Source organism: Paroedura picta, chromosome 6, assembly GCF_049243985.1.
Source record: "Paroedura picta isolate Pp20150507F chromosome 6, Ppicta_v3.0, whole genome shotgun sequence".
Taxonomy (NCBI): Eukaryota; Metazoa; Chordata; class Lepidosauria; order Squamata; family Gekkonidae; genus Paroedura; species Paroedura picta.
The window spans coordinates 25,147,454-25,175,365 of record NC_135374.1 but is presented as its reverse complement, the minus strand read 5'-3'; the positions used below and the strand labels follow the sequence as shown (position 1 = coordinate 25,175,365).

General features: G+C 44.0%; 1 protein-coding gene across 1 annotated transcript in view; it reads left to right on the top strand.

The window, feature by feature from the left end:
* The first annotated feature begins 2,045 nt into the window (after positions 1 to 2,045).
* Positions 2,046 to 27,912, top strand: part of HSPH1 (heat shock protein family H (Hsp110) member 1) — a 28,845-nt gene continuing 2,978 nt past the window's right edge. The window contains exons 1-16 of the mRNA XM_077341821.1: positions 2,046 to 2,384; positions 4,938 to 4,995; positions 6,525 to 6,665; positions 7,622 to 7,744; positions 10,232 to 10,331; positions 10,746 to 10,879; positions 11,898 to 12,142; positions 13,196 to 13,424; positions 14,544 to 14,650; positions 17,229 to 17,362; positions 18,788 to 18,993; positions 20,215 to 20,346; positions 21,454 to 21,591; positions 22,299 to 22,424; positions 23,758 to 23,865; positions 25,464 to 25,583. Of these exons, the coding sequence (XP_077197936.1) occupies positions 2,278 to 2,384; positions 4,938 to 4,995; positions 6,525 to 6,665; positions 7,622 to 7,744; positions 10,232 to 10,331; positions 10,746 to 10,879; positions 11,898 to 12,142; positions 13,196 to 13,424; positions 14,544 to 14,650; positions 17,229 to 17,362; positions 18,788 to 18,993; positions 20,215 to 20,346; positions 21,454 to 21,591; positions 22,299 to 22,424; positions 23,758 to 23,865; positions 25,464 to 25,583 (2,208 nt within the window). The 5' untranslated portion in view covers positions 2,046 to 2,277. The remainder of the gene's footprint in view (positions 2,385 to 4,937; positions 4,996 to 6,524; positions 6,666 to 7,621; positions 7,745 to 10,231; positions 10,332 to 10,745; positions 10,880 to 11,897; positions 12,143 to 13,195; positions 13,425 to 14,543; positions 14,651 to 17,228; positions 17,363 to 18,787; positions 18,994 to 20,214; positions 20,347 to 21,453; positions 21,592 to 22,298; positions 22,425 to 23,757; positions 23,866 to 25,463; positions 25,584 to 27,912) is intronic.

Here is a 27,912-nt window from a genome sequence, read left to right as displayed (position 1 = left end):
CAGGTTATTAGAGAAAGGAGAAGCAGCAGAGAGCTAACCTGCTCCTAGCTGCCATCGTAGATAAGGCAGGTTCTCTGTGCATGCTACTCAAGCAACTGTCTGGGGCAGCATAACAAGAACTCATTCCCAGCCTTCAGTGACACAGACCACAAAAGGATTCTCTGTGTAAATGTATACTTTTTCCAGCCACTTCAAGCCAAACTTGGCTCAGCCCAGCCAGGTAATAGGAAAAAATGATGACCCTTGCTTGTGGAAGCAAAATACTATGAGTCAACCCTGACCACTGCAGTTATTAGAGGTGATAGGCATCCTCTCATCATGCATGGAGAGATGACACTGTTTTAGCCAAGTGGGGCAGCAGGTGGGATTTTAAAAAAAAGGGAGGCAAAAGCTCCCACAGTAAACAAGAAATAAATTAGAACTCTGGTATACTCATTGATCATTCAGAAAGCACAGGATGAGAAGTTATGTTAGGGTGTTCTGGAGCTCTCCCAGAAATGATTTCCAGACTTCAGAGATATAGTCTCTTGGAAGAAATTACAGTTTCAGGGGACTTTGTAACATCATATTCCTGCACAGCTCCCCCCTCCCTATAAACTCCACCATATCTAGGTGCCACCTCTGTGTGTGTGTGTGTGTGTTAAGGACTGTCATGTCCCTTCTGACTTATCCTGTCATTAGCAGCCATTCTCAGATCTTGCAAACTGAAAAACTGTGGCTTAGTGTAGTGGTTAAGAGTCCCCACTCCTCCACATGCAACCAGCTGGGTGACCTTGGCCTAATCTCAGTTCTGTCAGCTTCCCACCTCACAAGATATCTGTTGTGTAGAGAGGAAGGGAAGTCTTGGAGACTCCTTTGGGTATTGTAGAGTATAAAAACAACTTTTCTTTTATTGAGTTAAATCCATTTCATGCTGGGTCTTTTCTTTGCCTACTGCCTTCAACTTTTCCTAGCATTGTCTTTTCCAGTGACTCTCTTAATGTGAACACAGTCTGACAGCCTCAGTTTACCCATTTTGACTTTTCCTAGAAGTCAAAGCTCAGTTTTCATTTGATCTAGGACCCACTTATTTGTCTTTTATTGGGGGGGGGGGGGGTTGAACTGGATGGCTCTTAATGGTCTCTTCCTGCTCTGTGTGATTCTAAAGCACAATCCACAGTATCCATAAAAGCGTCATCCAACACCACATTTCAAAGAATCTATTGTCTTCCTGTTAGTTTTCTTTATTGTTGAACTTTCACACCCATACTTAGTAAGAGAATGCTATAGCATAAATTACACTTAAGGGTTTTTTCTAGCTCCTTCATGGTTGCCCACCCTTGTTTCAATCTCCTTGTGGCTTCCAGGGTGCATTCTTTCTTTTTGTTGATGATGGAACCAAGAAATAAAAAAATCTTAAAACAATTTCAATTTCTCCAACATCAATTATAAAGTTGTGCAATTCTCCAGTAGTCATTACTTTTGTCTTCTTGATGTTCAGCTGTAGCCCTGCTTTGGCACTTCTTCACTGTTTGCTGCTAATAATGCAATATTTCATAATGTGAATATTCCTTCCACCAATTTTCACTCCTCCTTCGTCTAAATCTAATCCCGCTTTCTTTATGATGCGTTCTACATCCAAACTGAAGAGACAGGGAGATAACAAGGCATCCTCGTCCGACACCTTTGTTAACTGGAAACCATTCTCTTCCGCCATATTCTGTCCTAACGGCCGCTTCTTGTTCGGAGTACCGCTTGCCCATCAAAACCAAGAATCCACCAGATAAAGAGCCAAAACCAACAGAAAGCGCCAGCAGCCCAGCCACATCACGGCTACCCAATTCTCCGCCACAGAAGCCCAAACGGCGGAGCCATTGTTTTGTTTACTCCCTCACCCCCTTCTGCTCATGCGCCCCGACGCGCTCTTTTGTCCTGCCTCTTACCGGGCGAATTCTAGAACGGTGACGGAGGCGCGGCGTCCGCTGTCGCCGGGCAACGACGGACGTCATCGACTCTGAGGCGCCGCCATTGGCGGGCAGGGTTCGAGAAGCCCAGAGAAGGCGGAAGCGGAAGCCGCACGTGGAGTCGGCGAGTAAGCTTGTCGCAGTTTCTGGAAACTTCTGCCCATTGTCCTATTTAAACCTTATCGCTGGAGGCGGGGAGGTTCCGCGCGGAGGGTGGCGGAGGCCGCGGCTGGGTCGGGCGAGGCCCCGCGTGAGAGGCAGGCGCTCCTGCTTTCGGCCGAGGGCTCGCTTGCTGCAGGAGAAGCGGGCGCAAGGCGTCATCAGCCGCTCAGCCATGGCCGTGGTGGGCTTCGACTTGGGCTCGCAGAGTTGCTACATCGCCGTGGCCAGAGCCGGGGGCATCGAGACTGTGGCCAACGAGTTCAGTGACCGGTGCACTCCGTAAGTGGGATGCCCCTCCGAGCGGGCTGCGGGCACGGAGGGCGCCTGCCATGGGGGCGGGGGAGATGCTCTCAGAAGCCCGAGTCAGATGCCACGGTGGGTTTTGGTGCTTGGGGGGAACTGCAGGCTGCAATTCAACGGGTAGGTCCCGTTGAACCTAGTGGGGCTTGCTTCTGAGGAAGCCCGCAGCAGGTTCTTTGGGAGGAACTTGTTGCCCTTGCCATGAGAAGGGGCTTCTTCCTAAACACGCGCGTTTTGGGTTGTACTTTTGCAGTCCCCGACTTTTTATTGCATGTCCTTTTTTCTCTTTTTGAATTACTTCGTAGCGGAATTATATCGGAGTCCTGAACAAAATTTATTCCAAGCGTTCATTAGTCGAACCGTGCTTCATTCGATGCATGGTAGAATAAAGTCTTATTCTTCCTTAAAATGTTGCCTCGCTTAATCTTACAGTAAGAAGCTGCTATCCCTCTGGGATTATTTCCAAGGGTAGCAGCCCAAAGGCGATTGTCCCCCTCTGCTACTGCAGAAAAAGGCCATGGGTGCCTTTTATTCCGCACTCATCGAATTCCGCCCTGCGAGCTTGGCATTTGCAGCATTGTCTCTGCCGCTCCTTCCCGTTTTAAGGATCATCAATTATTCCTGCTGTCGACTTCTTGAGTGCTGCGGTGTTTAGGCGGTTCCTCCCTGAGCTGGTCTTACCGACGCGCTGCTCAGGAGAAGGATTGGGAGGGGAGGAAGGTGATGCTGTGTAGAGGAGCTGCTGGCAGGACTGGTTCATGGTTGGATTGGACTCAGAGTAGGATCTAGAATCTGCTAGAACCTCCCAGAGTTCTAACCCCCAAGGTGCAAGCAAATAAATGCCTCATCTGAACTGGGTAGAGGAGCACTGGGTATTAAGGCACTGGCTGGAATGACTGCTCAACATTTGAGGGCCTTTGCAAAAGTGATGGATGCCTCCAGAAGCACATATGCTCCAAAGCAGGGGTAGTCAAACTGCGGCCCTCCAGATGCCCATGGACTACAATTCCCATGGGCATCTGGAGGGCCGCAGTTTGACTACCTCTGCTCCAAAGCATGCTAAGATTCTGAGGTTTCAAAGGAGCTGGGACTGCCTGACGTGTTGAGGTCCCTGTGAATTCAGTGAATCCTCAAGTAGGTCGGATAGGGATTTAAAAAAAGATTATCCACTGAATGGTTTTGCAAATAAAGCACATTTGTTATTACATAATCTTAACACTATATAAGAAGAACTGAACATGCTGTCATCGTTAAATGTCTTGGCGGTTATAGCTTGTGTAACTTGATATTCTCACCATTTTTAGGAAATGTTACATGGCACGCTGCCTATTGGGTAGATTACTTTGCTTATGTGTTTTAGAAGTGAGAGTGGGTAGATAATAGACAAAAAACTTTCATTTGTTTCAGGGAATAAGTATTCATTGTTAAAGATTGTTCGTTCAGTGGGGCTTGCTATCAGCGAAAGGTGTATAGGGTTGCAGGCCAAATATAAAATTCACAGGCATACAAGAGGGTTCTGATGAGCAGAATTCTGTGGGAAAGGCCTTTATTATTTTTTTAATTGAAGCATACTTTCCTCACTGTTTAAAGTGATTTGTGAATTGTGTTTCAGATGATGGCTACACAAATTAGTAAAGTGAATGTGGATGGGGGAAAGTAGATAAAAATAGGATCAGTTTCCTTCCAGGAAGCAGCTAAAACATACACAACATCAACTTATTCAGTAGTAATCAAAAACACACAAATCTTCATCTGGCAGATAGACATAAAAATATGGTAGAATAGCATGAAACAAAGATCAAGAGGGAGAGGATTTTGTTTAAGTATGGGGGTGACCATTGAAAAGACCCACCTTTTGGAGACCACTTGTCTTTCCTCCAGACAGAATGCAGAGAAAGCCCTTAGTACTAGATATCGGGATAATTTATTTATCCCAATATTGGGATACATTGGGCCCAGATAACAGGGCAGTGGTCTTCAGTCCATGAATTGGGCCCCTCAGGGTTGGCCTTAGAGCCTCCCCACCTCTTGAGCATCCCATTGAATTTCCACTTTTTGTTGTTGTTGTTCTTGTGGGGGGGGATCCAGGGGAATTCTTCGGGGAAACATAGAAGGCAAGGGGGTGTCTGCTGTGGAAAGGGGAAATTACCTTAAACTACCACTGCCCCACTTTCACATAGAGAAATACCATTCCACTGTATGGATGGGTTTCTGCAAGTGTTGTATTGAGGTACCACAAAATGTTGCAATTTGTATTTAGGTGTATTGATCAGGCTTATAGCCTGCCACTCCCAGGATTGATTGTGGTAACAAAAATCACATAAAACATTAAAATCCAGCAAATCAACCCACAAGATTAGCTGAGCATAATAGCCATCCAGCCCAGCAGCCTGCCACCTGCCCTAGGGAGGGAGTGGCGACTCACCCAGTGGGCTGGCACAGTCTATTGATTGCATGTAATGTTAATGTACTCTGTTGAATGGCAGCTTCTACATATGATTTTTAATCGCTGACGAATTAATCTCTTTTCAGGTCGGTGGTGTCATTTGGGTCCAAAAGCAGAGCAATAGGAGTAGCTGCTAAAAATCAAGTAAGTCACCTTCTGTGAAATAAGACAGAACAGCCATTTTAATTATAGATACTGAAAGGTTTTATGCATAATGCATCAAAAAGTGGCTTTCCTAGAAAAGTTAGTAGATAGAAAGCCAAGTTGTGGTTGATCCCTGCACGGAAGCTCCTTTCTGTAGAGATCTGAATATAGGATGATGACCGAAAAGAATTACTTGCAAGGTGGGTTGGTGGCCTGTCATTGATGCCTGTATGGGAATGGGGAGAGAAGTGCATATGTCACTGTGTAAAGGCCACATCCTCTTGTGATACTAATGGTCCCTGGCCCGAAAGAAGTCCGCCTGGCCTCGACCAGAACATTCTCTGTTATGGCCCCCACCTGAGGGAATGAGCTCCCGGAGGAGATCAGGGCCCTGATGGAACTTAAACAGTTCCGCAGGGCCTGCAAAAGGGGAGCTCTTCTGCCAGGCATTTGTTGAGACCAGGCACAACCAATAGCGAATGAAGGGCCCCTGCTCCCCTCCCTCTCAAAACTCCACCAGAGTGCTCTGGACCTGTTTGTGCCATTTACTGTCGCATTGTTTACACTGTTTATTGTTACAACTACCTGTTATTAATATTATTGTATGGTTATTCATGTGTTATAGATTGTTTTATGTATTGTTCATATGTTCCATGTAAACCGCCCTGAGCCTCCGGGGAGGGCGGTATATAAATTTAAATAAATAAATAAAATGTATATGCAGCTTGGTTGTAGTGGTTAGGAGTTTGGACTTTTAATCTGGCGAGCTGGGTTTCCTTCCCTGCTCTCATGCAGCCAGCTGGGGGGGACCTTGGGCTCACCACAGCACTGATAAAGCTGTTCTGACTGAGCAGTGATATCAGGGCTCTCTCAGCCTCACCCACCTCACAGGATGTCTGTTGTGGGGAGAGGAATGGGAAGGCGACTGTAAGCCGCTTTTCTCTACCCAAACTCCTTTGGGTAGAGAAAAGCAGCATATATGAAGCAATTCTTCTCTTTCATATAGAGCCAGGTTTGTTCAGAATGCATTGGATGGACATGCTTCATCCTATCAAATGCTGGTGTTGTTTTCTTTGACTGGCAATGCAGTCTGGACTCTCAGGCAGAGAAAGCTTTTCCCCAATGTTCACTCCTTAAGGTCTTTTTTGCTGGACTCACCAGGGATTGAACCTATGCTGTCCTGTATTATGACTCTCCATACTTGCTTACCCCTCTAAACAGAATGGTTGCTATTCGTGTCTATGGGAAATATATAGTATTCTATTCATATGAGGCTAGCTTCTTTGCTTCACCATAGGGAGCGGCAGGTTCGTTGGTGTGTGGGCTTGTGTGGCTGAGGAAAGATCATGTTCCACAAGTCCTTTTCTTCTTCCCTTGTACCCCCAATGTAACAAGCATTTAATTAATAGAAATAATAAATGAAACTTGAACATTCTGGGTTTTGTTAGTTGTTGACATGTATTGCATGTAACTCAATCTTTTTTTTGGTCAAAGCACTCAGCCTTTTTCTCTCCCTCCTCCCCCTACAGCTAATCACACATGCCAACAACACAGTATTTAACTTCAAGCGATTTCATGGACGTGCATTTAATGATCCCTTCATTCAGAAGGAGAAAGAGAACTTGAGCTATTGTGTGGTCCCACTAAAAAATGGAAGCATTGGAATAAAGGTAAACATGCCATTGTTGCAATATCCAGAATCTCACCCAAGCCAGAAATGTTTTGTGTTCTAGAAATGAAACAACGTATTTATTTATTTTGAAATGATACCAATTTTTGCTTACCAAATTTTTTTGAATTCTTTAGCCAGAAGGGTTAGTTTCTTTTTGAAATATCCTGCTGTTTAGCTATACAACTGCTGTAGGGATTAAGCTTTGTTTTGAAACAACTCTGCGTGTTCATTTTTCTTCCTGGGTATTCCAAGGCAATATCACTATAGTAACTATTTTGGCTTAAAGGGATGTTCACTTAAAGACAGCAGGGTTTTAAAAACAGTGACCCATTTGTTAGGACAAGTCAAATTGTCAGAAAATAGGGAGCAAGCTTTGAAGTCCTACAGAATTCTTTGCCAGCTTATATTTTAAAAAGGAAGAAGAAAGTGGTGTTTGTGGGCAAAATGAAAAAAATCCTGAAATGAAAAACTGTGAAAGATTTAAATTGTTCTTTGTTCATTACATTTTTTGCCAAGTACTGAGAGTGGGATCCACAGTTTCCTTTTACCATTACAACAACCTTGTGATGTTGGTTGCATTACCTAATGAGCTTCATAGTTCAGTAGGCCTTTGTCCCGCCAGGTATCACCAGTCCTAGTTTAACAGCCCTGCAACAGCCTAAATGTCTATCCTAAGCATGTCTATTCAGAAGTAAATAGTGCATCTGGTTGAACCTTTTTTCCAAGGAAGTTAGCTTAGGTTTGTAGTTGTGTAGCAAACTTGCTTTATTGGTAACGTACAGACTGATTTAACGTCCAAACACCCAGTAATAAACTTGATGATATATTTTGTTTTCGAAAAGGGCAGTATGTAATTAATTTTGAACTGAAAATACCGAATGAAAATAATCAGTGGCTTTTGTTTGCACGCACATGAAATAAAACAACGCTTGCTTCCTTATTCTCTCTGCATAGGTAACATATATGGATGAGGAGCATTTATTTAGCGTGGAACAGATAACAGCGATGCTGCTGACCAAATTGAAGGAGACGGCTGAAAATAATCTCAAAAAGCCTGTTACAGACTGTGTTATTTCAGTAAGTAGTTTTGTGTAAGGGATGGGTGCCGTTAACCGTGTGCAGCCTTGTGTGAACGCTGTGACACTACAGAAGTGTTTGGCATGTGCCTAGATCTTTGGGCAGATTTGTAAACAACACTGAATATTTCTGGTCTTTAATGTAAGAACATAACTGGATCCATCCATTGTCAAGTTGTTCCTGATGTTGCAGTGTTGCTGAGCAGGTATGAACCCATTGAAAATCTGGGTGTGAACCTGTTACGGTTACCATAGAAAAGTAAGAAGCTAGGGCATATTTTAAATTGAACAACAACAAAAAAGCCCATCAGTGAACTGAATATGGACAGTGGCCAAGATTGCCCTCTCCTGGGTTTGAATCCAAACTAGGAGGCATTTTGGGCTGCCCCAGAGTGTCAGATCTCCATTGACTTTCTCAGTGAACACCCTTGGAAGAGCAGCATAAGCAGTTTATTGAGGTAGCAATATGAAGCTCATGATTATTCTGCTGAAACGAAATTGATAGGTAATATAACACCCAAAGTCCCAATCCCACACATGAAAATGCCCCAGTGGTGAAAATACAGGTTTCCCTTGTTCCCAGAAGAAACCACATGAATTAGTCCCATGTCAAGGTGCACATTACGTCACATGTACAAGGCTGGTCCTAGCAATAACGTACAAGATACCCTCTCCCACAGTTCCCTCTTCTGAATTGGCAATTAGACTATACAAGAAAACAAGAGAGGTGCAACTGAGGCAAAGCAACAAAGACAGCCACAAGCAATTAAACACGCCTAAACCTCACCTTATTTATTATTTCAATTTAGATTCTGCCACCCACGGCATTCTGTCTCGTGGCGGATCACAATGTGACATAAGGCATTAAAAATCCATTAAACCCCCATATATTACAACAACCGGTGGTAAAAAATCCAGATCCCTCTTCCCAATGGCACGACTGCACCTCGGTGTGCCAGAAAGTTCCACATGCCAGAGCAACCACTATGATGGCCTATGGAAAGGTTGTGGTATATTCCGGGGGGGGGGGGGGCTACAACCTTCCATAACTCTGCCTCAGCCATAGACATGGTGGAAGAGCTCTGTCTTTCAGGCCCCTGGACAATTAACAGGCTCCCCACTCCCCCATTTACCAATGACAGTGCAAGTGACAGCTGGCACCAACAGGTGACTATTGACACATCATTGATATCTGGCAAATAATAATACTAAATATTGGCAGGAGGCTGGCAAACAGACCGATCCGGACACAGGGGTGGGGGGAGGAGGAACACAAAATCATGTTATGTTAGTGCTTGTACTTGTTGAAGCAGCAGTCTGGATCGAAGCCCATGTTTCCTATTGTTTTATTGTTTTACTCTTCCTCTGGCATCAGCAGCCTCCTGTGGTGCACTAGAATTTCTGCCCCTTGGTTTAGATGTAGCTGTTTCTCCCTGCTGCCCTATCATCCTAGGTGCCTGTGTATTTTCTTCCAGTCTTGGATTTTCCTCCTGTCAAGAGCTTATTTAGCAATACTCCTTGATTGGCAGGAAAACTTGCATTTCAAACTGAGGCTTATTCGTCTTCATGATCTGTAGCTGTTTGGCAACAGTTTTGCTAATCCCTATGGGTGTGAGTCATAAAAATGGCAAAGCATAAAACTCAGATTTCAAGCAGTTTAAGTTCCAGATCCCCTAATGGAAAGATTTTCACTTAAAATTGCCAGCAAAGACTTAGCTCATTTTACAGTTTCTTCAACTATTCAGCTAAAGGGCGATGATATAGAGCAAACTTAGGACATTCCAGGAGTATGTGGTATAGCATCAGGGACCTTACACCAATGCAGACAGTGTCTCTTCTGAGAAGGGATCTTCAAAATCTACCTCAGGTGAAGATTGAGTGGCAGTTTTCAGTAGCCCTCTGTGGTGACTGGTAGATGTCTTAAGTAGCTTAATGAACCTATTCTGATTTGTATCTCTAAATGCTGTGCTGGGAAAAAGCCACCTATCACCGACCAGAAGGTTTCCTGCGTGTTTCATGTTAACTCTTACATAGAAGAGCTCCTAGGTAGTAGGTCTGTAATGTGTAAAACATTCTTTAGTAATAAATCTTCCCTCCAAATAATTTCACTTAAACTCTGTGTGCTCATTAAAACTTCTGTTTACTTGAACATCTTGCTCAGGTGGTCAGCTCTGTGCAGTGATAGTTGGAATGTGCTATTTTTCGAGTCATTTCTAAAGTGCTTGAAGTTATATTCATATTTTATTTAATTTAGATGTTTCCTTTATTTATTTAGATTTCTATACTGCCCATTTCTTTGCAGCTCTGGGTGGTTTACATTGCTGAAGGCTGTGTTACATGACTCACCTTCAATATTGCATTAGAACATACTATGAAAGGTCAGCTTTTCTGTTCAGGCTGAGATCTTGTGACTTCAAGTAAAATCACTTTTGTATCAAAAGGAAGACTTCTCTTGTGTGGTAATCCTCCATTTTCATTGCTGCTTCAGGTTCCATCCTTTTTCACTGATGCAGAAAGGAGGTCTGTACTGGATGCTGCTCAGATTGTTGGATTAAATTGCCTTAGACTAATGAATGACATGACAGCAGGTGAGCTTAATCACATGTTAAGAGTTGACTGGCATTTGATTTCATTTTGCAGTTATAGGATGATTATTACAGCCACTTCGGCGCTGATTAAGCAGTTATCATAAAACAGGTCTTCCACAGTATATCAGCTCGTAGAGCTTTTTACGTACTTCTGTAAGTTCATTGAGTACAGTGAGCTACTTTCTCACAGTGTGTGTCCTGGTGCAAAGGGCAACCTGATCTTTTCTCCTTTTGGTGGCATTTTAGTGTGCTTTTAACTCTCCATTACCAGGACATCTTTGTGATGTTTCATTCTTTGGTGCTTGTTAGCTACAGCTGCACAGAACTCCCAATATCCCAGCCCACATAGAAGTGCTTTTTTTCCAGCACATATAAGTAACTTGACCTACATTGACAGAAATTTGCTTTTAACAGTGGCTTTGAATTATGGAATCTACAAGCAGGACCTTCCAGCTCCAGAAGAGAAACCAAAAATAGTGGTGTTTATTGACATGGGCCATTCTGCATTTCAAGTCTCAGCTTGTGCTTTTAACAAGGGTAAACTGAAGGTAGGCAGAGCCATTGACTTAACTTTGAATGCACTTACAAATATGCTAATAAAAGAAGACCCCCATGTGGAGGTGTGGGGGCTGGATATTTTCAGTTCTTTGCAGGGGATTACTGCTACACTGCAAAGCTGCTACAGGTTGGGCATACATCAGAAAGTAATGGCTTTTCAGATAATTGCGCATGAAGTTCTCACTTTTGCTTATTTGGTCATACAACAAAAATTATATTCTAGTGTGAGATGATAGATTTAGACATCCACTGAGATCCTTTGACATAATGTTCGTGTAGAAAATGCTGGGCAGCTTGATGAAATTCCTAGGTGCCCTGGACAGCTGGTGCCTGCTATTTGTTGAGTTCTGCAATAAAACTAACTACCTAGAAAGTCACAGGTCTGAATACAGGGGATAGGAGAGTTTGTAGTTTTAATTTCATTGCAAAATCATGTAAGGACATAAGAGCCTTGCTGGACCAGACCAGTGGTCCAATCTAGTTCAGCATACGATCTTGGACAATGAGCAACCAATTACTCTGGAGGCCTTCCCTGTTGTTGCCTCTTGGTATTGATAATTCAGGTTTACTGACACTAAATGTTGAGGTTTCTTTTAGTCACCTTGGCTAGTAGCCACAGGTAGACCTATTGCCCATTTTTCTGTTTAACCCCATTTAAAAGCTGTCTCTGCATATGGTCGTCACTACATCCTCTGGCAGTACATTCCACATTTAAATCACTTATATTCAGAAATAGCAGACGTTTGTATTTATTAAAAGCAGAGAACTAGACAGACAGATTGTAGTCTGACTATTAAATAGCTTAGGCTTGTTACTATTTATACATAACCTTGATGAGCAGCTCTGCTACAGAGCATATCTCAGTGGCTTGATATAACTGATAAAGATTTGTGTATATGGTGTAAGACATTTTTGAACTGACAATATGTCATGTGGGTGCATGGAAATTGAATCCATGCTGATTGTGTTCATCATATAAGTAACTTTTGGTCTTTCTGTGTAAACCAGGTCCTTGGTACAGCTTTTGACCCCTTTCTGGGAGGAAGAAACTTTGATGAGAGAATAGTAGATTACTTCTGTGCTGAAATAAAAGCCAAATATAAGCTGGACCCCAAATCAAAAATACGAGCCTTTCTCCGATTATATCAGGAGTGTGAAAAGCTGAAAAAGTTAATGAGTTCTAACAGCACAGATATCCCGCTTAACATTGAATGTTTTATGAATGATACAGATGTGTCTGGAAAGATGAACAGGTAAGAGATCTGTTTGGTGCAGCCTCTTGAAGCAGAAGGGAAGTACCTTTATTCAGAAGGTGTCCAAAGAGACAAAACTAGTTCTCTCTGGACGTTTAGTATACTTAAAATGCAAGGATGCGACGCAGCCTAGGTGTATATAACAGTTGTTTAAGGAGGCACTAGTTTTTCACCATCCTTTCTAGTGTGTGCTCTGGGAAACCCAGAACTCTTACTTCACACCCAACATTCCTGCTCATCTATACTATGGCTTATTGGATCAGGACTGAGCCCTGGTGCTTCCATGTTTCTCTCCTTGTCCTCCCCATTCAGTTAGTTCCTTGTCCAAAGAAACCTTTGTTTGCACAAACATGCAGTTTCTTATATTCAAATCATGGCTTGGAATTGCCAGTCACCAGCTATTTGCATGTCAGGTTGTATGTGAATTATCTTGTACTCAGTGAAACTGTTGGTCCATCAAGGTCAGCGTTGTCTACACTGACTGGCAGCAGCTCTCTAGGGCTTCACCCAGAGGTCCTTCACATCACCTACTACTTGGTCCCTTTCAACTGGAGATGCCAGGGGTTGAACCTGGGACTTTCTGCATGCCAAGCAGATGCTCTTCCACTGTACCATTGCCCTTTCCCTAATGTTCTCATTTCTCTGGGTTATGGTTTGGAGAATGCAAACTCTTACAGATGAACCCAAGGGAATAATATCCTCCCCCCTGACCCCCCCCCAAAAGGGTAATACTGTAGGCCAGGGGTAGTCAACCTGTGGTCCTCCAGATGTTCATGGACTACAATTCCCATGAGCCCATGCCAGCAAACACTGTCAGGGGCTCATGGGAATTGTAGTCCATGAACATCTGGAGGACCACAGGTTGACTACCCCTGCTGTAGGCACTGTGTTTTCTGTTAGGGTTGAAGTAACTGGAATACGCTGTTTCTAACACACTAGTTGCTTCCATGTTGTCCCAGATTCCTGGCTGGAGGAGAAAGTTTTTCTCATCTCTGGTGAGTGAAGGTAGTCAATGAACGCCAAAGACTTAACTTTCTAGGGGTTTTGTTCTAGAGTCCAGTTGGAAGAGCTGTGCACTGATCTCTTGAAAAGAATAAGCATTCCCCTTCAGTCGTTGATGGACCAAACCCAGCTCAAGGTTGAAGATGTGCATGCAGTTGAGATTGTAGGTGGTGCCACACGTATGCCAGCAGTTAAAGAGAAAATTGGGAAGTTCTTTGGCAAAGACGTCAGCACAACACTGAATGCGGATGAAGCAGTTGCAAGAGGCTGTGCTTTGCAGGTATGTCAGCGACAGCACTTCTCAGGACGGCAGTCTTCCGAGTTTAGCTGCTGGACTTGTGTGTATCCCCGTCTGTCTACTCTGGATAGGGATTTGCAGCTGTTTGAGTGAGAATCTCCATTACTATTATTTATTAGATTAGATTTCTTGCTCACCGCTCTCAGAGTTGACTCATGTCAGGTTACAACAAGAATTAAACCCTGATACATAAACCCCCCAAAACCACATCCCAGTGACAAGAAAAATCTTTAAAAACCCTCTTCCACCTCCCATGTCCCGTCCCCCCCCTAGAGCCCCAGTCCCCAGGGATGCCGATAGTTCTTGATTGTGGAGAGACCCCCGTAATCTTTCACACCCTGGCCGCAACCAAAGACCTGGCGGAAGACCTACGTTTTACAGGCCTTGTGGAACCATGAAAGCTCCTGCAGGGCTCTTAGCTCTTCTGAGAGCTCATTCCACTAGGTCAGGACCAGGAATCACCAACAGGTTAGCACCCGCAGAACACGAGGCCCTGCAGAGAGCATAAGATAGGCGGTCCCTCCGATATATGGGGCCCAGAGTGCAAAGGGCCTTAAAAGCCTTGTGCGTTGTCATGTGAAGCACTATTGGGAGTCTTGTTTGCCCAGACCAGTATGTCTTGGAAGCATTTGAGGCTTTTTAAAACATAAGGAAAGCATCTCAGGGAGGGAAGCTATCAAGTGGAGAAATGTAATGAGAAGCTGGAGGTGATGAACTGCTCTCTGTTCAAAGTTTCTCTGGTTCAGGTTGCAGTGCACACCAGTAGCTTTCCTTATTGGAGTTTCAGAGCTCACATGTACTAGGCAGCTGGGCATTTTGGAGCCATGAGAAAGGTGTAGGGAAAATATGAGATGAAGCAGCAGCAGCACCTCCTCATTGGTGTTTCTCTGCTCAAAGCTCCCCCATCCCAGAGCTTCTTAGAATGACAAAAGGGCTTTGTGATGTACACAAGTGTGGTATGTTTTTTATAGATGCATAACTTTATCTTTGGAGGGGGGTGCTAGTTGGCCTCGAACAAATCCATAACTACCACTTTTCTTTATAGGTTGTAGGTAATAACAAAGAGAAAATAGTACTTGTTCTTTTCTTTTTATTCTTTAGTGTGCAATTCTGTCTCCAGCTTTTAAAGTGAGAGAATTCTCCATTACGGATGCTGTTCCATATTCAATATCATTACGGTGGAGTGCAGAAGCTGAAGAAGTTGAAGGGTAAGTATGGCTTTTTAAACAAATATAATTTTCGTGTGATGTTGATGTGAATTCAGGCTGCAACTAGAGGTTACAATACACACAGGGATGCTTCTACCACTTTCAGCCATCCTCCAAGCCTCTCTCATAATAATTAAATATACACCAGGTCATTTATTTATTCACTTCATTAATAGCCCCCTTTCTCACTGAGTCTCAAGGCAGATTTCACAGAACAAAAAACCCCAATGCAGGCAGACATCAGGAAACATCCAGATAATAGCGCAATAGGACAAGATTTGCAGAATTAGAAAACAATGCAGACTATCATATGCATCAGGCAATCTTTCTTATCTTTTTGATTCTTGAGAAACCCTTGAAACGTTCTTCAGGCTTCAAGAAACTCCAGAAGTGGCACAATCGTGCAGAATATGGTTGGGAAGCAGACCTGTGGACATTTCTATTGGTGCCCCTCCCCACCCCCTCCAGGCCTATCATTGGCCATGGGGGGGGGCAGGTCAACATGACCATATTTGGTCATATCACCTGTTACATATTTAATAAATTAAAGATTATATACAAAATTAACTCCCACCTACTCAGGAAACCCTTGCAGGTCTACCAAGAAACCTCAGGTCTTCATGAAACCCTGGTTGAGAAAGCCTGGCCTAAGGCAAGATATGTCATAAACCATGCAGGGAGTAGACTACAAAGGTAGAAAACAATGTAGTGAAAACAAGATGATACTACAACAAGCACCACAGTAGACAAAAACCCTTATAAAAGTGTCACTCTGAGGTGTTCTGTTACAGTGTCATTATTACGAAAATGCACTCCTGAACCTTTGCTTGCCATGTTCTTCAGAATGTTAAAGGAATGGAAGCCTTTCTGTGACAACCTCAGGCAGGCCATTCCCCAAGGTGGGAGCCATTGCTGAGAATGAGTGTGAACGAGCTGTTGGCAGCCTTACCCGTTTGCAGCGTGACAAAACGGCTTTGCTCCGATGAGTGAAGCCATGACAGCAGAGCACAACAAGGGTGGCAGCTCTTGTGGATATGTGGGCCATTAAGTGCTTTGTATACGTTTTCCTATTCCATTTCAGTGGCTGTCTCTTGCAGGGGTGGGGTAACCGATAGTTAATATTCCATCAAGCACGGAATATAGCTGGACATTTCAAGGTTGAGTGGAAAAGGTTGCACAGGGCACCTTCTGTTTGCAGAATTTACATTTGTGTTCAGCTCATATGGGAACAGGATTCAATGTGGCTAGTTTCACAGCAACAGTAATTTTAATGCTTTAACCTGTGGTGGCTTAGCTACTTAACCATCTTCCCAACACGCCTCCCCCCTCCATGAGCGCTAAGGTCTAATGACCAAAACTTGCTTAGGGTCCCCAGTTCTAAAGAAATACAATTGTCCTCAGCCAGAGCTTTTTCGGTTCTGGCCAAACGCTCTACCTAGCAAGATCAAAGCCTTGTGAGACCTCAAATTGTTCTGCAGGGCTTGCGAAACTGAGGCCTGTGGGTTTTAGGTCTGTGGTTGAAGCATCTCCCTGCCTAACTCTGCCTAATCAAATTGCTGAAGACTTCACCTGTGACCTCCTTTTCCATTCCCTGAAACAGGAGACAGTTTTAGTAGATAAGGATTATTGTGCTTTGTTTTTCTTTTTTATAGTTGTGACAAATTATATTTTAAACTGAATTTTCAATTTACGATATTGTATAATTGTATAATATGAGCCTCTTGTGGCGCAGAGTGGTAAGGCAGCCGTCTGAAAGCTTTGCCCATAAGGCTGGGAGTTCAATCCCAGCAGCCGGCTCAAGGTTGACTCAGCCTTCCATCCTTCTGAGGTCGGTAAAATGAGTACCCAGCTTGCTGGGGGGTAAACGGTCATGACTGGGGAAGGCACTGGCAAACCACCCCGTATTGAGTCTGCCATGAAAACGCTAGAGGGCGTCACCCCAAGGGTCAGACATGACTCGGTGCTTGCACAGGGGATACCTTTACCTTTACCTTTATAATTGTATAAAAATTTAGTAAATAAATAAGCAGCAGTCATGGTAACACCCCCACCTGTGTGAATAGTTTGCTAGAAATGGTTCCAGACAGGGATAAAACCTGGGTTAATTTCTTTCCTCTGGCTCAAGATACTTGCCCAGTTTGTACCATGATACATGCAATGGAAAGTTGACAGGGAGTTTAGAATGGGCACAGGAAGTGTTCTCTTGGCAGGAGGTTCATAGGAACAAAGAGTCTGTGGAAGAGTCCTGAAGTACTCTTGTTGAGCTTGCACAAGAGAACGTTCCAGTGGATGAGTTGCATCGTATCATTAAGTTTTGACATTTGCCAAAAGAAAGGGTAGAACTATACTGAAACATCATAGTTACAACATAGTTAAAAGCTGGAGACAGAATTACACACTAAAGATGAGGTGTTGAGAAAACACTCATCCAGATGTATAGAGCGTCCGTGAATGAATGATATGCCAAAGTCTCATAAGCAATATACAGTTGACAGAAGTGAGGAAGTAATAGGTCAGCTGCCTTTTTGATGAACACCAGCTTCAGCACACTCCTCTCCCTAACTCCTTTGCTTTACAGAATCCATGAAGTATTCAGCAGGCATCACGTAGCACCATTCTCCAAAGTTTTAACATTTTATAGAAAGGGCCCCTTTGAACTGCAAGCTTTCTTCTCTGACCCTGGTAGCGTCCCCTACCCTGAGAAGATGATAGGTAAGTGATTATGTCAGGTGAGAGGCTGCCTTCTTGTAGATTTAATTTGGCTGGTTTTATATGTCTGTTGTGTGACTTGTTCAGTAACATGGCCAAAGAGAGAAACAATGCCAGGTCCTATTTACACATGCCCAGTTTTGTGTAATGAAGGCTGTATTCAGAGGTCATGAAAGCACTATGTTTTTTCCGTGGGCTACTGGTTTTCACACACACATCCTTCTATACAGAGCTTGCGTCAGTCGCTTAAACCTCAGTTTATGGGTAAGAAACAGATTGCCATTTAAGTGATCTGCGTTTGTTCGTGTCAACAAAAGTGTAGCATCATAGAATCATAGAGTTGGAAGGGGTCACACAGGCCATCTAGTCCAACCCCCTGCTCAATGCAGGATCAGCCCTAAGCATCCTAAAGCATCCAAGAAAAGTGTGTATCCAACCTTTGCTTGAAGACTGCCAGTGAGGGGGAGCTCACCACCTCCTTAGGCAGCCTATTCCACTGTTGAACTACTCTGACTGTGAAAATGTTTTTCCTGATATCTAGCCTATATCATTGTACTTGTAGCTTAAACCCATTAATCACAAAGCCTCAGCTCTGAATGCAAGGGCCCAAGGGTGATCCAGTTAGAAAGGTAAAGATAAACCAGACTCCTCACAGCGAACAAGCCAGAGTTTGTTTGTGGCAACTGCATTATGCCAGAGTACTTATTCCAGATGAACTGTTAACTGAGTTTACACATAAAGGGATCCATTGCACCAGTCATCTGCTTTCCCTAACCCTTATACCTGAATAATGCCTGACCTTGAGCCGGCTGCTGGGATTGAACTCCCAACCTCATGGATAGACAGCTTCAGACAGCATTTCTGCTGCCTTACCACTCTGCGCCACAGAGAAATAATTAGCCTGTTAAAACAATGCTCTCCTTTCTCTATGGATGGGCTGCTCAGATTTGTGTGGAAACCAAGGTTTGTTGCTGAACAGCATAGCGTGTCTCCCTTCAGTAATCAACTTCCTCCCTAAGCACCTAGCTGGAATGATGAAGCTCACTATTTCATGACTGTTAAGTGAAAGTAAATTAATTTTGAGGATTCTCCCATGTGAACCAAGAGATTTCCCCCGTATTACTGTTGGGAGTTTGTAAGCCCCCTGGAGGGGCATATTCGACGACAGGGGGTGGCAAAATGTTTCAGTATATCCTGCCCTCCCTCGGTAACTCATAAGTGTGTTGAAAATCTCAATCCCAGCCATTGTGAGCAGTGTGAAACATCTCCATCCTTGTTTGGACCACATTGCAGAGTATAGGATTGTGCAAGTCAGCCACCGAATCGCACAACCATAGCAGAGTATTATCCTGACAACTGTTGCATGGCCGGAGTAAAGGGCATCATGAAAACTTGATGTTCATGTTGAGACCTTCCGTTTCCTTTTAGGCAAGTATATCATCCAGAATGTTGCAGCTCAGAACAACGGAGAGAAAACGAAAGTTAAAGTCAAAGTCCGCATCAGCACTCATGGCACTTTTAGTGTTTCTACTGCGTCGATGGTGGAGCAGGTGAAAGCAGAAGAGAATGAAAATCCCAGTGTTGGGTCTGAAGCAGATGCTCCGAGCCAGATGCCAGTTGAGAATTCCTGTGATGTAAGTTTCCACCTGCAGTACCCCAAACAGGCTGCTGGGGTGGGAAGGGTAAGGTCTTGTGGAGTGGATGGATGAGGGTGGGATTTGAGGTGGGGGGTCCTGCCTTCAATAGGGCAGACAGGTTCCCTGGAGAAAGTGCCTGGGAATGTCCTACATAAATATATGCTTGGATTAGACCCGTACAATGTCAAAAGTTAAATCCCTGTGGGTTTCTGACTTGGCCACAGCGAGAGCTGTGTAAGCCACCACTAAAAGGAGAGAGAGTTCACAGAAATGGTGAGTGGTATAAATAGCTTCTTTATGAGGGTGAAGGCATTTCTTCAAGGAAACTTGGAAGAAAAGTTAGATGCCCCCAACGTTCACCAGGCAGTGAGTGTTTGCTCATTAAAGTAAGAGAGGAATGAAGTGCTGCATTACATTTGATGTCCTCTCAATTTTTTTTAAAGCAGGGGTAAACATTCAAAGGTAAATGAAGAAATGTTAACTTTAATGCATTCCATTTTGATACTATATTTTTACTGTGAAATCCTTTTATTTAGCTATGCATGCTTATCTAGTTAGAGTGATTTTTGTGGCTGTTTTCTGTTAGCCAAGACATTTATGGGTGGCACTGTAGAAATGTTCAGTATGCAAAACACTTTGTAAACATTTTTTGCAAAAATACCAGGCCTTTTGCTGTCTTTTTCCCGCCTTTTTTTTTTTTTTTTTTTTTTTTTTTTTGCAAAAGCAGACCTGACATCTGAACCCATTCCCACAGTGACTTTACCTTCCTTATGGACAAACATAGCTTCAATATGGTAATTCATGAAGAGAGGTGGAGTTAAAAAGCTGAGTGGTGTGGGCGCCTGAGCTTTGCTGGCCAGCAAAGCACCTAGAACGGCCAAAATGCTATTATGGAGGATAAGAACAAGAGGGGGCTGACAGGAGGAACCATGGAGGCCAAAACAAACACTGCTGCTTGTCTTTTTTGCAAGAAAGGGACAGGATGAACAGCAGTAAATGATGTCTCTTGAAGCAGGAAGAACAGTATATGAGTCTGAGGGAAAATGCCCTGAGGGTGATAGCAGCAGGCAAGCAGGTTGGAGGGCCACACAGAAAGAGGTCGGGGGCCGCATGCGGTCCACGGACTTCAGGTTGGGGACCCTTGGTTTAGAGTAATGATATAGCTGTATGAAAAGTGTCTGTATTTTATTCACATCTTTTTGTGCCTGGGCTCCTCAGAAGAATATCCAGCAAGGCCACAGTGAGGCTGGAGCCCAGTCCCAGGTACAAATAGATGGTCAGCAAACATCACAGCCTTCCCCTTCCTCTGAGCCTCCCTCTGAAGAAAACAAAGTCCCAGATGTTGGAAAAGTGAGTGACCCTTCTTTAAACCATGTTTGTGGGGGGTGGGGGGAAGGGGAGGAATGCAATGACTATAAGTTTTTAAATATATATATATGTTTATTGCAAGTAGGCAGCCTGGTGTTCTCACTCCCTGCATTGGCCAGATCCTTAAATTAATTCATGTTTCCTCATGTTGTCTGTAATGAACTAATACTCTAGTTCAGGGGTAGTCAAACTGCGTCCCTCCAGATGTCCATGGACTACAATTCCCATGAGCCCCCTGCCAGCGTTTGCTGGCAGGGGGCTCATGGGAATTGTAGTCCATGGACATCTGGAGGGACGCAGTTTGACTACCCCTGCGATTTGATATACTGTATTTAAACCCCGCTTTTCTCCCCAGTGGGGGATCCAAAGTGGTTTACAACAATAAGCCAACCTACCCAAAGGGCCACCTAGTCCCTTATGAACCTGTTTGAGCACTGCGGTCCCCAATGCCCCTGCCTACTGAGACTAGGTCGGTGGCAACCCAAGGGGAGGGTCTTATCAGTTGTGGCACCAAAACTCTGGAACTCTGTCACAGGGAGACTCCTCCCCATTCTGTTGCCAGCTTCCACCAATGAGTGAAACCTTTTTTGTTTTGCTTGGCATTCTATCAGTGATCCCTTCTAATACTGTCTTCTGTTTTTGTATGGGTATTTTAGCTCTTGCTTGAGTGATGTGTTTCTATTGACTTTATCATTTTTTAAAGTAGCAATTTTATTATTATGTTTTATTTGTTAACTGCCTGGGCAGAAAGGTAGAGTGTAAATTTTAAAATGAATAATATTCTCCCTCTTTCCATTTTATCCTCGTGATCACCTTGTGAGGTGGTATATTCAAGTGGGTTAGTATGAAGCATCAAAACAAAATTTGAGTCCAGTGGCACCTTTAAGACCGGCAACATTTCTCCATATAAGCTTACTGGACTCATACTTCATTGATTGACCCAAGGTCTCCCAGCAACCTTTCACTAGTCCGACATTATAACCAGTAAGAAAAATATGTTGTGAAAATGCTGCCTTTTTTGGAGAAATGTATCTCATTGTGGTCATTCATCAGTCCCTGATGCAATGCTCTTCTCCACTGTCCACTCAGACAAGCGAAAAGAAAAGCGATCAGCCTCCAGAAGCTAAAAAGCCCAAGATAAAAGTAAGGAATGTCGAACTGCCTATTGAAGCAAATTTAGTTTGGCAGCTTAGGAAGGATTTACTCAACATGTACATTGAAACAGAGGTAAGTTTGCTTTGGCATTTGAACCTAATATTGGTTAATTGAGTGCGCTCCGGAGCGATCAATGATTGCTGGGCCAAGCCAGCAGTGCATTTTGGGAATTGAAAGTTAGCTGGGGATATGAATTCTACAGAAAATGAAACTCTGATCTTGTAGATAGGCAGGATACTTATTGCATAACCTCAACATGTTTATTCAGGAGCTACTCCAACTGATTTAAGTAATAGTATTTCCAAGAAGTATGCCTAAAGTTAAAAAGATTCTTTTTGAAGGATCCTTGTGTGTGTGTGTGTATACATATACATATATATACACATATACGCCTGCATTGCGCATGGTTTGATTTCTTGTTGGCTGGATTAAGAACTGGTTTGTTAAAACAGGATTGCATTTCAGATTATATGCGGGGGGTCTTTCCTGATGAGTTTTATCTATGATAGTTCAACCACACATATTATAGTCATGTGAATTGTCTTAAATTCTTCAGTGACTCCATTTTAAATGATGATTCAAAGATTGGTCAAAAAAGGGTAATAGTTATTCCAGCATAAGCTTTTGTGGACTAAAAGCACTCGTGACATTTGAAGAACCAGGCTCTAGTCTAGTCCACAAAACTTTAGAATAAAATTGTAGTGGTCATTTTATTTGTTTCTATGCTTCTAAATCTGAGGGTCAGATGTTATTTTTTGATGGGTTTCGTACTCAAATAGGGCAAGATGATCATGCAAGACAAACTGGAGAAGGAAAGAAACGATGCCAAGAATGCTGTTGAAGAGTATGTCTACGATTTCCGAGACAAGTTATCTGGAGTCTATGAAAAATTTGTGTGTCCACAGGTAGGCCATAATTGAGAATGGCTCCTTTTTGCTCTGTGCATCACCAACCTTTGCCAATTTGCTGTGAATAAACATAGAATCATAGAATCATAGAGTTGGAAGGGGCCATACAGGCCATCTAGTCCAACCCCCTGCTCTACGCAGGATCAGCCCAAAGCGTCCTAAAGCATAATTGGTATGTTTGCCAGAATTTTCCACATCAGAAAAACAAAGCACCCTACTTCCCTGTTTTAGACATAGCAGGATGGATCCCACAGAACCTTCAAGACCATATGCAACAATAAATTGAGTGTAATGAAGAAATGCTTCTTTCCCCTGGTTTAGCTACACAAACTTTGGGGAATCCAAAGGTGTCTGACTCACACTATACACTAAGGTCTGTCATGTCACACCTGTGCACTCTGGTTAGCATGGCTGAATGCTTTCTTAAAGTTAGTGTAATATGGCTAGCGAATGACAATTGCTAGTTCAATTTCACAGTAGGCACCTCTGCTGAGCCCCATTCTATAATGATTTATGCTTGAAGCATTGTCCAAAAGTGGAGAATGCAGAAGCCTGCCTGACTTGGAAAAGAACAGCTGCTTTGGTTGTAAGCTTCTTGATGGGAATGCTGTTTACGTCACCCCACTTTCTAATAGACCAAGCCTCTTTTATAGCTCTGAACCCCCAAGACTGTGGCAAAGGAGACAGGGATTTAGGTTGGCCTTCCTCTTCCAGCATATGAATACTGGCCTGACCTTACAAAGGATGGGTATTTAGCAAGGCATGAACCAAGGTTCTTTCTTCTGTGGGAAGCTTCTACTCCCTCCCCAAGTTCTTTACCCTGACTGTTAAGGGAAGGGCCTTCCTGGAAGTCCTGATTTAGTGCTACAGTAAGTTAACTGTTCTCAAGTGATGGTGTGTTTGCACACAAGTAAGGAGCCCTGCAGAGTGTGTAGGTGTTTGTATCTCAGCTCTGGGTATTCGGTGATAGCATTTTAGGAGATTGGTTAAAGATATCCACTCTTTAGTCTAGGACAGGGGTAGTCAAACTGCGGCCCTCCAGATGTCCATGGACTACAATTCCCAGGAGCCCTTGCCAGCATTCACTGGCGAATGCTGGCAAGGGCTCCTGGGAATTGTAGTCCATGGACATCTGGAGGGCCGCAGTTTGACTACCCCTGGTCTAGGAGCTTGTTTGCCCTGAGCAGTGGCCTTTAACTAGTGAGCAGTCATGCTTCATGTGTGACCATTTGTTCCATCCACAAACTCCTCCTGTGTTTTGCAAAGCATCCTGATCTGCCACTGATGGGCCTGCACTGTATGAACAAACATGCCCTTATATCTCATTTAGGATTACCAGAATTTCTGCAAACTACTGTCGGAAACAGAAGACTGGCTGTATGAAGAAGGAGAAGACCAACTCAAACAGGTCTACTTGGACAAATTGGCTGGCTTGAAGGTATGGCTCCTTCTGAATTAAGGGCATTATATTAGAGAAAGCCTTTACCTGGGTGGCCCATACTATTTTATTTATTAAATGTATATACCACACTCCCCTGAGGCTCAGGGTGGTTTACATGAAACATAGAACAGAACAATACAGAGAATTGATAACCGTAAGTAATATAATAACAGTAATGACAATAGAATAAATATTACAAAATAGTACAGCTGAACAATAGAACAATAATGAGAACAGTAATTCACAACTGAAGCCTACTGATGGACCAGTGGTTGGTCAGTTAATTGGAGGGAGGCTCAGGGGCCCAGTGGAAGGCGTTGGTTCAGGTTGACCTCAACCAAATGTCGGGGAGAAGAACCCCTTTGTGCAGGCCTTGTGGTACTGTTCTAGGCCCATTGGGGCCGTGATCTCTTCTGGGATCTCGTTCCACCAAGGACCAGGATGGAGAAGGCCCTGGCCCTAGTTGAGATCAGGCAAGCTTCCTTGGGACCAGGGATCACCAGCCAGTTGGAGGTGGCAGAGCGTAAAGCTCTTTGAGGACTGTAGGCAGAAAGGTAGTCTCAAAAGTACTCTGGGCCCAGACCACATATGGCCTTAAAGGTGATTACCAGAAACTTAAGTCTCATCCGGAATTCGACTGGTAGCCAATGCAATTGTTGGCTGGTGTCGCTGTGAGGATCCTGGCCACTGCATTCTGGACCATCTGTAGTTTCCAGATCAAGGTTAAGTGCAGGCCTGTGTAGAGCGAGTTGCAGAAGTCCAGTCACGTGGATCACTGTGGCTAGGTGTTCCGGGGCCAAGTAGGACACTAGTTGTTTGGCTTGTCAAAGATGGTAGAATGCCAACCATGCTACTTTCGTGACCTGAGCCTCCATTGAGAGGGAGGCATCGATTATCACACCCAGATTCCTGACAGAGTGAGCCACTGATAGCTCTACTCCATCCAGGTTGGGTAGGCATGCTTCCTCACTTGGATCCTTCTTGCCTAGCCATAGGACCTCCGTCTTTGAAGGGTTGAGCTTCAGATGACTCTGCTTGAGCCATCTTATTACTGCTATCAGGCAACTGGCAAATACTTCTGGGGGATTATCAGGGAGGCCATCCATCAGGAGGAAGAGCTGGGTGTCATCAGCATATTCATGACATCCCAGCCCAAACTTCCACACCAGTTGGGGAACAGGGGGCATAAAGATGTTGAATAAGATTGGAGAGTGGACGGCTCCCTGAGGGACTCCACACACAAGTTTGTGGTGGCTCAATGATCTCTCTCCTATTGCTACTCTCTATCCGCAAGATAGAGAAAGGAGATCAACTATTGAAGAGGTGTCCCTTGTATCCCGGCTTCAGCGAGGTGGCAAGCAAGAAGCTCATGGTCTTGTCAGATCTAGGAAGCTAAGCAGCGTCAGCCCTGGTCAGTATTTTGATGGGAGACCACCAAGGACTTACCAGGGTCATTACGCATAGGTAGGCAATGGCCAACAGTCTCTGAATGTCTCCTATCCTAAAAGAGACTTGTCCACTGCAGCTTGATGACACACGCACACATGAGAAACACTTGTTCTTGTTTACTGAAATGTATGTTCTGATTGATTTAGAAATTTGGGAGTCCGATCGCAATCAGGTATGAAGAAGCTGAAGAACGACCCAGGCGGCTAGATGAACTAGGGAATGCGGTTCAGCATTATGCAAGGATAACAGAGGAATATAGAAAAAAGGTACAGATACAGATATCTGGAGTGTGTGTGTGTGTGGGGGGTGGGTGTGTTTTTTTCCTGGACTGGAAAACCAGACAAAAAGTATTCTGTGTAGAGCAATCTTTCTCATCCTTCTTACCATTGAGAAACCCCTAAAACAATCATCAGGTTTAAAGAAACTCTGGAAGTGATGTCAGTAGGCCTAACCTTCCTTCCACACTCCCAGAAGTTGTTTTGATAACTGGGGGCCCCTTCCCTTGCCAACCCCCTCAAGGCCCATTATTGCCCATTTTGGGAAGAGAGGGCTTGACATAACCATATGTGGTGACATCCTTATCCATCCATGGTTCCTATATATATTTGTGAAACAGCCTGGGGGCTGGGACATGTCCAGCTGTCCAAGTTGGAATAGGGCCAATCAGGGTGCAGCCTGGCTGCACCCTGATTGGCCCTGCCCCTGCAACTCCCGCCATCTGTCCCTGGACTCTAGCCTCTTTGCTCTGAGGCGCGCCTCAGTGCCTGGAGCCAGCAGCAGGTAAGGGTAGAGGGTTAGGGCCTGCTAATGAGCTGGGCAGTCCCGCCCACCCCATTTGATCCAGCTCCAAGCTGCGACCCAAAGCCACCTTAAGCTGCCTGGCCGGGGCCCAGGGGAGGGAGCCCTTTCAAGGCCCGTTCTTAAGAACGGGCTTTGAAGCTAGTTACCTTATAATTTTTTAAAAATATAAAGACATCATGCACCTTCAAGACTGAACAGATTTGCATAAGCTTGTGTGGAATTAGAGGGCAACTTAAGAAGCCCATGGAGGGGGGATATACTTCTTGTGTTTGACGGTGAGGGGTCATTGCTACACCTTACTGCTAGCATGCCAGAGGTAGCATGTGATCTACTAAGAAAACTGGTTAAGGGGCCCAGTCACAGTTATAGATACTTTATTAAAAACTTGAGCCCTGCTGTGTTTCTAGGGGGGGGGGGATTGGAATCATGGTGCATAAGCCCTGTTGGAGGAAGGGATTCTTGCAGGTCTGTGGGGAGGGAAGGCAACTAGGTGTTCCTGTATGTTTAACTGGCACAGGATGAGGGGGTTGTTTCTTGCTTTGTTGATGCAGCAATACATGTAAATGTGTATCCTGTCCTGCTAGTGGGGGCAGCATAATGAGTTGTTCCTTTCTGAAGAAGGACTGCATCTGGTTGATCTTGAAACTACCAGAACTGCAGTCCGTTCCCTACACTCACAGTTACAGTTCTGGTATTAATAGCAGCCACTTGTAAAAGTAGCTTTTAAGTTTAGTCGTTGTCAAGGAAACAGTGGAGTATTGATTCTAATGAGCTGGCCCTGCTCTCTGATAAGAGTCTTGGTTTTTCTTCCAAAAGGGCCAGAATTTCAGTCTACTCATAAGATCAGCTGACCATTTTTTTTTGCTTTGTTGCCGTTGGACAATATATTGGATCCACAGTAACATCTTTCTTTTTAAGGCTTCTGCCTCTCTCCTATGGCTGTTATAGACTGGATATTCATGGCAGTGCATGTTCTTTTCTGTTTTGCTGGGGATGAATCTAAAAAATTAACTTCCAAACATTTTTATTTCCATAACATAATAGGGATAAACTTTTTTTTTCTTTTTGGCTGCCAGATGGAATTTATATACTAACCTTCCTAAATCTTGTTTCTGGTTTGAAGTTTGGCCGTCAGCCAGCCCAGCTGGCCCGTAGTAATGTGAGAAAACCCACATGGATCGTTTCAATTATATTAACATACCAATTATTACTTGCAGTATTCTGAGCTATTTGGAATTGCTCAAAGTACCAGTTTCGTGCACGGCCATTGTTGTTGGTATTCAAGCACAAGCAGTCTAGCATGAGAGGCGGGAGTGGTGGGGATTGCGAAAGCAATTTAGTTACCCATCGCTGGCGAGACTTCTTTTGGATAACGCAGCAGTGGGCTTAATAAAGTAAATACTGGTTGATTTCTACAGCTATTTTGCGATGTAGGAACACTGCAAATCTACCCTCCCTGTTCTTTATTTCTCATGGTGAGAGACAGGGCCGGATTTTCCTGTAGGCTAACTAGGCTTCAGCCTCGGGCCTCAAGATCAAGAGGGGCCTATATTCAAATTGTTAGCAAAATTACACTATTCTAAAAACAGTGAACACTCGCCTTTTGAGTTCAGTAATTTCAGTACTTTAGTGAAGTGTTTATAGACTATTGAACAATTTTTTTGTGACAATATCTTCATTTCGCGGAATTCTAGGGAGGTGAAAGGGCCACATAAGTGGAATAGCCTAGGGCCTCTTTCCGGCCCTGGTGAGAGATGTCCTTTCAGTCATGACTTTATCTTTCTCCTGTTTGAA